This window comes from Sinocyclocheilus anshuiensis, unplaced genomic scaffold (assembly GCF_001515605.1).
Source record: "Sinocyclocheilus anshuiensis isolate Anshui unplaced genomic scaffold, SAMN03320099.WGS_v1.1 scaffold1386, whole genome shotgun sequence".
NCBI classification, from domain to species: Eukaryota; Metazoa; Chordata; class Actinopteri; order Cypriniformes; family Cyprinidae; genus Sinocyclocheilus; species Sinocyclocheilus anshuiensis.
Genome location: NW_015555701.1, coordinates 261,262 through 269,807, shown reverse-complemented (window position 1 = coordinate 269,807; position 8,546 = coordinate 261,262). Strand labels below are relative to the sequence as shown.

The 8,546-nt window shown below is 38.8% G+C and overlaps 1 protein-coding gene across 1 annotated transcript in view; it reads left to right on the top strand.

Annotated features, from left to right (window-relative positions):
- The first annotated feature begins 434 nt into the window (after positions 1-434).
- Positions 435-8,546, top strand: part of LOC107671629 (protein C-ets-2) — a 9,943-nt gene continuing 1,831 nt past the window's right edge. The window contains exons 1-9 of the mRNA XM_016464538.1: positions 435-573; positions 850-903; positions 1,210-1,327; positions 2,303-2,422; positions 2,493-2,693; positions 2,779-2,853; positions 5,305-5,472; positions 6,069-6,308; positions 7,471-7,589. Coding sequence (XP_016320024.1) covers positions 865-903; positions 1,210-1,327; positions 2,303-2,422; positions 2,493-2,693; positions 2,779-2,853; positions 5,305-5,472; positions 6,069-6,308; positions 7,471-7,589 — 1,080 coding nt within the window. The 5' untranslated portion in view covers positions 435-573; positions 850-864. The remainder of the gene's footprint in view (positions 574-849; positions 904-1,209; positions 1,328-2,302; positions 2,423-2,492; positions 2,694-2,778; positions 2,854-5,304; positions 5,473-6,068; positions 6,309-7,470; positions 7,590-8,546) is intronic.

Here is an 8,546-nt window from a genome sequence, read left to right as displayed (position 1 = left end):
ATTTTAATGAAACTGTTAGCCTATTATTAACAGACTCAATTTTCTTATTTCACTGTACCATATTATTATTATTATTATAGTACTATATTTCTTTAATGATTAGTTTAATGCGATGATAATAATAATAATCATTGTAATTTGTTATCTAATTTTGGTTACATTTTGGTATACATTTAATAATATTAATTAACTACATGTACTTATGGTTAGGGTTTGGCTTGGGGTTACAAGTAATTATGCATAATTAATTGTTATTATAATAGTAAGCACATGTAACAAGGACACCTTAAAAAAATAAAGTTGCCAGCAGCAGTGAATCGCAGGTGTGACGAAACTTCAGTGTGTGATCTGATTGGCTGCTGGATTTCATTGGCCCCGCCCACCGCCGCGTGCGCTTCCGCTGGACCCGCTCATAATCTCCCGCGCTCAGACGACGCGCCGCACAAACGCGTAACGAACGCATCGACAGGATCGATATATCGATATATCAGGACAGTGAGCGGATCGATCAGAGGAATAAAACGAACGGCTGGCCGCGGATTTAGTTCAAGCGTTTCTGCGAGAGTTCAACAGGTTAGTAATCAATGTTTTCAATCTCAGTCAGAAACTCGAGTCGCTTCGTTCTGTTTGTTTGATATGGATTCTATTAATTTGGTTCTCTGTTGTGTGTTTTGGTTCTGTCGCTGCAGCTGTGAATAATCTGATTGAGATAATGTACAGTACAGTACAGTAGTGTGTTATGTAATGTATATGAATCAGGTTTGACTCGAGGGAAACTTTATATGAACTGATTGTCAAAGATTCACTTCTGATCAGACTTGATCATGTTTTATTTATTTGCCGTTTTAGATCACACTGTGTAACATGGAGCCTCTTTTACCTGGATTCAGAAACACACTAAAGGTGAGGTGTGTGTGTGTCGATTAGATCAGGGCGGGTCTGTGCTGCGCTCTGATTGGTTGAGCTCCGCGCTGCTGTAGAGTCATTGGAGGTCAGCTGAGGTTCGCCCACGCTGGCACGGAACAGGAAGACCATATATGGTAGTGCGCTCCCATTGGTGGAGCAGATAAGCGCTTGAGCGATGATGTCATGCGTGGGGCGTGTCCTCTGGTTTTCCTGCCTGTGCTCAATCAGCAGTTTCATCACTCACTGTCTGAAGTTTATAAGTGTAATTATGGAGTGTAATATGTTGTGTTTGATTTGTCTCAGCGTCAGGCGGCGTTCGAGATGTTCGAAGACCCCATGTCTCTGTTCTCGGGCTTCTGTCCGGTTGAGGAGGAGCAGGCTGCTCAGGAGGTCCCGTCCGGTCTGGACTGTGTCTCTCAGGGTAAAGCAAACCAGCAGAACCACGGTTTATCACAACAGTTCTGGAGCGAGAACATTTTGGATGCTTTTCAATTTGAGACCATTTTTCCGCTGGGCATTAGGGGTCAAACATTTTTGGGGTACAAAAACTATTGCAATATATTTTTAGCTATTTAGTTTTTATTGCATCATTAAAATAAGTGAAATTATGCATTGATTTAAAATATGCATTGATATTAATATATATTTATATTTATTAATCATAAATATTTGGATTTATTATTCTAATCTCTATTTAAAATATGCATTGATATTAATATATATTTATATTTATTAATCATAAAAATTCAGATTTATTATTCTAACCTCTATTTAAAATAGGCATTGATATTAAATAATATTAATATTTTTTTAATAATAAAAATATAGACTTGTTCTAACGTTTATTTAAAATAGGCATTGATATGAATTAATATTTATATTTATTTATAATAATAATTCAGGCTTATTATAACCTTTATTTAAAATATGCATTGATATTAATATATTTATTAATCATAAAAATTCAGATTTATCATTCTAACCTCCTATTTAAAATATGCATTGGTATGAATAAATATTAATATTTATTAATCATAAAAATTCAGATTTATTATTCTAACCTCTATGTAAAATAGGCATTGATATTAATATTCATATTTGTGAATAATGAAAATTCAGACGTATTATAACCTTGATTTAAAATATGCATTGATGTGAATATTTATTACCAAATTTAAATGGTAAAATAGTGAAATTTTGATGTTTTTATGGCTGTATTAGTGGGAAAATCTATGAATTGTTGTGGATTCAAAACTTTGATTTACTCTTCCAAAAAGCAGTGAAGTTTTTCAACTCTAAATGCCCAGTGTTGCATGTTTGCCAATTAAACCCTGATGCAAATGTGTCATGCACTCTTGAGCGTGTGTACGCTGACACAGATCTCTGTGGTCTGCAGATGCCGGCGTGTGCTCGGTTCCTCTGCTGACGCCCTGCAGTAAAGCTGTGGTCAGTCAGGCGCTGAAGGACAGCTTTAACGGCTTCTCCAAGGTGCAGCGCGTCTGCGGGATCTCCAACAGTGAGTCTCTCGTGATCTCTGCTGTCTGTTTTGAGGACGGATGTGTTCGTGACGCTCTCTCTGTCTGCAGACCCGTGTAAGTGGACCAAGCAGCACGTCCTGCAGTGGCTGTACTGGGCCTCCGGAGAGTTCAGTCTGACCAACATCAGCTTCTTCAAGTTTGACATGAGCGGACAGGAGCTGTGCGACCTGGGAAAGGACGGATTCCTGGATCTGGCTCCGGATTTCGTGGGCGATATCCTGTGGGAGCATCTGGAGCAGATGACGAGAGGTAACAGAGGATTCCGGTCCCAGACTTTCATTAGTGATTGTAATGCTCGAGCTCACGTTTGATTCGATGTGCTTTTCTCCCGCAGCCTGTCATGAGGATGACGAGGCCAAAGTCTTGAGTCGCTCGTCTGAGTGCAGCTGGACCAGCAGCAGCTCCGGCAGTAAGTCTGCACTTCACTGGAGCGTTTGCACGCACTGATTTCTGGGTTGAATCCGATTCACATCTTCGTTTGCACGCACTGATTTCTGGATTGAATCCGATTCGCCTCTTCGTTTGCACGCACTGATTCTGGATTGAATCCGATTCGCCTCTTCGTTTGCACGCACTGATTTCTGGATTCAATCCGATTCACCTCTTCGTTTGCACGCACTGATTTCTGGATTCAATCCGATTCACCTCTTCGTTTGCACGCACTGATTTCTGGATTCAATCCGATTCACCTCTTCGTTTGCACGCACTGATTTCTGGATTCAATCCGATTCACCTCTTCGTTTGCACGCACTGATTTCTGGATTCAATCCGATTCACCTCTTCGTTTGCACGCACTGATTTCTGGATTCAATCCGATTCACCTCTTCGTTTGCACGCACTGATTTCTGGATTCAATCCGATTCACCTCTTCGTTTGCACGCACTGATTTCTGGATTCAATCCGATTCACCTCTTCGTTTGCACGCACTGATTTCTGGATTCAATCCGATTCACCTCTTCGTTTGCACGCACTGATTTCTGGATTCAATCCGATTCACCTCTTCGTTTGCACGCACTGATTTCTGGATTCAATCCGATTCACCTCTTCGTTTGCACGCACTGATTTCTGGATTCAATCCGATTCACCTCTTCGTTTGCACGCACTGATTTCTGGATTCAATCCGATTCACCTCTTCGTTTGCACGCACTGATTTCTGGATTCAATCCGATTCACCTCTTCGTTTGCACGCACTGATTTCTGGATTCAATCCGATTCACCTCTTCGTTTGCACGCACTGATTTCTGGATTCAATCCGATTCACCTCTTCGTTTGCACGCACTGATTTCTGGATTCAATCCGATTCACCTCTTCGTTTGCACGCACTGATTTCTGGATTCAATCCGATTCACCTCTTCGTTTGCACGCACTGATTTCTGGATTCAATCCGATTCACCTCTTCGTTTGCACGCACTGATTTCTGGATTCAATCCGATTCACCTCTTCGTTTGCACGCACTGATTTCTGGATTCAATCCGATTCACCTCTTCGTTTGCACGCACTGATTTCTGGATTCAATCCGATTCACCTCTTCGTTTGCACGCACTGATTTCTGGATTCAATCCGATTCACCTCTTCGTTTGCACGCACTGATTTCTGGATTCAATCCGATTCACCTCTTCGATTCACGTCTTCGTTTGCACGCACTGATTTCTGGATTCAATCCGATTCACCTCTTCGATTCACGTCTTCGTTTGCACGCACTGATTTCTGGATTCAATCCGATTCACCTCTTCGTTTGCACGCACTGATTTCTGGATTCAATCCGATTCACCTCTTCGTTTGCACGCACTGATTTCTGGATTCAATCCGATTCACCTCTTCGTTTGCACGCACTGATTTCTGGATTCAATCCGATTCACCTCTTCGTTTGCACGCACTGATTTCTGGATTCAATCCGTTCGTTTGCATCGTTTGCACGCACTGATTTCTGGATTCAATCCGATTCACCTCTTCGTTTGCACGCACTGATTTCTGGATTCAATCCGATTCACCTCTTCGTTTGCACGCACTGATTTCTGGATTCAATCCGATTCACCTCTTCGTTTGCACGCACTGATTTCTGGATTCAATCCGATTCGCCTCTTCGTTTGCACGCACTGATTTCTGGATTCAATCCGATTCGCCTCTTCGTTTGCACGCACTGATTTCTGGATTCAATCCGATTCGCCTCTTCGTTTGCACGCACTGATTTCTGGATTCAATCCGATTCGCCTCTTCGTTTGCACGCACTGATTTCTGGATTCAATCCGATTCACCTCTTCGTTTGCACGCACTGATTTCTGGATTGAATCCGATTCCGATTCGCCATTCGCCTCTTCGTTTGCACGCACTGATTTCTGGATTGAATCCGATTCACATCTTCGTTTCTATAAGATTTTCAATCCGATTCGCCTCTTCGTTTGCACGCACTGATTTCTGGATTGAATCCGATTCACATCTTCGTTTACAAATTCTATAAGATTTAGTTGTCTTAATTGTTTTTCTTCAGAATAGTGAGAGAACCACAACCTCCATTTAAATGAAGAAAAAGTCTCAATGTATCCAGAATTGTGCAGCTCTATTTTGCACACAAACAGTTTTTAATCGAGTCCAGTTTTTATGCAGCCGGCTGATTTTTGTTCATGGTATTCAGCAGCAATTAAATGTTTTGCAAAAGGAGACACAGAATAAATGTTTGATATCTAAATGTTTGACTTTTTTTTTTTTTTTACCACGTTGGAATCTAAACTGGGAATCGATAAGTGGAACTGGAATTGATGAAATTCAAACGATCCCCAACTCTAGTGTTTCTGTTAGTTAACTCTTTATTGAGCTGTAGTAGCGTTCAGAACAAACTCTGATAGAGTGTGTGTGTGTGAAGGTCTCGGTCTGGAGGAGTGTTCTCTGAAGGTTCCTGAGTCTCGCAGCAGTATCCTGCGGAAGCTCTTCGAGACGTCTGAGGAGTCGGGTCTGCTGGCGTTTGGTCAGGAGCTCTCCATGTACCCCAAACCTCAGCTCAGCTCCGTCAGCATCAGCTACACCAGTCGAGGTCAGATCTCACGCCTCAGGCCCTCATCTAGGGTTGGGGATCGTTTGCAAAAATATCTGCCAGCGGGGCAAGAAAAATCATCTTGTTTAGCTTTGAATTAAGATTATTTTTCTTACTCCATTGGCAGATATTTTTGCTTGTTTTAAGGAAAAACTAACAAAATTGTTCATTTTTTATAGAAGACAATATTTAATATCTTAAATCATTTCACTTGTACAGTAAATGCATCTTGATTCAAGAATGTTTAGATATTTATACTAGAAAACAAGACAGAAATACTGAGTAAGAGGATCATTTTTTGCAGTGAAGATGCTGACATGGCATTAAATAAAAAATATACTACTACTAATTATAATTGAATTTATTTAAAGAAAGAGCAATTTGTTCAGTAAATCATTGTTAAATTTTAGAGAGAAAAAAAGCAATTCGAGACCCTTTATTTATTCCATATTTGCAGAAAAAGCACTAAAACAGCAGTCAGTACTATTTTTAGAGCTTTATAACTGCAAGCTTTGTTTACGGTCACTATTGTGAGCGGTGGGATTGAATGGGTTAAGTGTCTGATTGAGGAATTGTGGTTGATGTGTTCCTCACAGTGTCGTCGGTGGAGAGCGTGGATGGCTCGGAGAGTGTCCTCCGCTCCTGGGGGAGCCACTCGTCACTCGCTGATGCCCAGCGTGTCCCGTCCTACGACAGCTTCGAGGAGGAGCTCTGCGTGGCTCCGCTGGGCCTCAGCAAACAGGGCCTGTCCTTCAAAGACTACGTCCAGGAGAGGAACGAGCCGCTGGAGCAGGGCAAACCCGTCATCCCCGCTGCCGTGCTCGCCGGATTCACCGGTGCGTCTCCTTCATTTAGCAGTGTTTGTGTAAACCAATAGCTCACGTGCACTACATATGGGTCAAACTTACAAAAAAACAGAAGCTGACGCTCAACAGTTTATCACAACAACTGTTCTGGATGCTTATCAATTTGAGACCATTTTTCCGCTGGGCATTAGGGATTCCAATAGACTTTTTTAGCTATTTTGTTATGATTGCATTATTAAAATAAGTGAAATTATGCATTGGTTTAAAATACGCATTGATATAAAAACAAATATTAATATGCAAATTTATTATTCTAACCCCTATTTCAAATGCATGATATGAATTAATATTTTGTTAATAATAACAATTCTGATCTATTCTTCTGACCCTATGTAAAGTATGCATTGGTAATAATATATATTCATATTTATTAATCACAAAAAATGATTACTCTAATCTATTTAAAATATGCATTAATAATAATAAATATTCATATTTATCAATCATACAAATTTAGATGTATTATTCTAACCCCTATTTTAAGTGTGCATGTTAATAAATATTCATATTTATGAATAATAAATTCTAATTATTTTAACCTCTATTTAAAATATGCGTTGCTATGAGTAACTATTGATATTTATTAATAATAAATATTCAGATTTATTATTTTAACTCCTGTTTAAAGTATACATTGATAGGAATAAATATTCATATTTATTAATTAAAAAATCATTTTATTATTCTAGCCTGTATTTAAAGCATGCATTGATACAAATAATACATACTCAATTTTATTAATAATAAATATGTATATTTATTATTCTAACCCCTATTTAAAACATGCGTAGGAATAATACATATCCATATTTATTATTCTAACCTGCTTAAAATATGCACATTTATTAATAATAAATATCTATTTAAAATATACATTGACGTGAATAATTATTACAAAATGTAAATGGTAAAATAGTGACATTTCCTAACTTTTTATGGCTGTATTGGTGTAAAAATCTATACATTTTTTTTTCATTCAAAACTTTCACTTACTATATCAAAAACAGTGATGTTTTGCAGCTCTAAATGCCTGGTGTTGCATTTTAGCCAATTAAAACCTGATGCAAATATATAACTAAAGTATGAATCTGAACGCTTGATGCTTAAGCTCTCTATGATTGGTGCTGAACAGGAAGTGGCCCCATTCAGCTGTGGCAGTTCCTGCTGGAGCTTCTGACCGACACGAGCTGCCAGAGCATCATCAGCTGGAGCGGAGACGGCTGGGAGTTCAAACTCACCGACCCCGACGAGGTGAGGGGCCCTCGCATCTCTTCACCTGCACCTAATGAACCACATCAGAATCTCACCATACCATAATACTGCCATACTTAAAAAAGAAAAGGACAAATATTCAAGTCAAGTCACCTTTATTTCTATAGCGCTTTTAACAATACAGATCGTGTCAAAGCACCTTTACAGTATTAATTACGTAAATAGTGTCAATAATGCAGAAGTACAACAGTAAACACTCAATTTTCAGTTAAAGGCAGTTCATTGAATTCAGTCATTGTCCGGCTCGGTCCAGTTTAAATAGTGTCTGTGCAATCACAAATGAAGAATTGGGGAAAAAATGTATATTTTGTACATTTTTAAAGTTAAATTATTCTATCTAATGCACTTGGAAAGTTCAGAATTAAGAGCTGCAACCCATGTTCTTAAGTCAGAAAAAAGTATTGTAGCTGAACTTTAAATTAGACTCAACCCTCTTTTTATTTGTGATATACTGTCTCAGTCTAAATTACATTCACACTGGTGTTTTAGGAAGCTAAACAAATTAGAACATAATAATAATAATAATAACAGCAATGACAGTAGAAGCCATTTATATTGTAAAACAACTGCACTGTAAAATAAATGAAAATGAATATTTCATAGGTATATTATTTGTGCTTTACACTACAGTAGGGAAATTACAATACAGTACTTCTATCCTAATTTCTACACTTGAGAGAGATATTGTGAATCTGGACTGCATTTAAATGCTAGCTGTCAGAAATTCATATACTGCACTTTAAGCTTTTATTTTGAAGGAAACTCCAGCTTCAGTGAAAACAGGCTTACAAAAACACGTCTCACTACAAATCTAGTGAAGCGCTGTAATCATCTGCCGTGAAAATAAAGCCTAACTGGTGGCCGTTACGTTCCCAAAAACGCGCTAAACTCACAGTACGTGTAATAAAGGAGTTGACGGCATTCATTCGGTGGGAA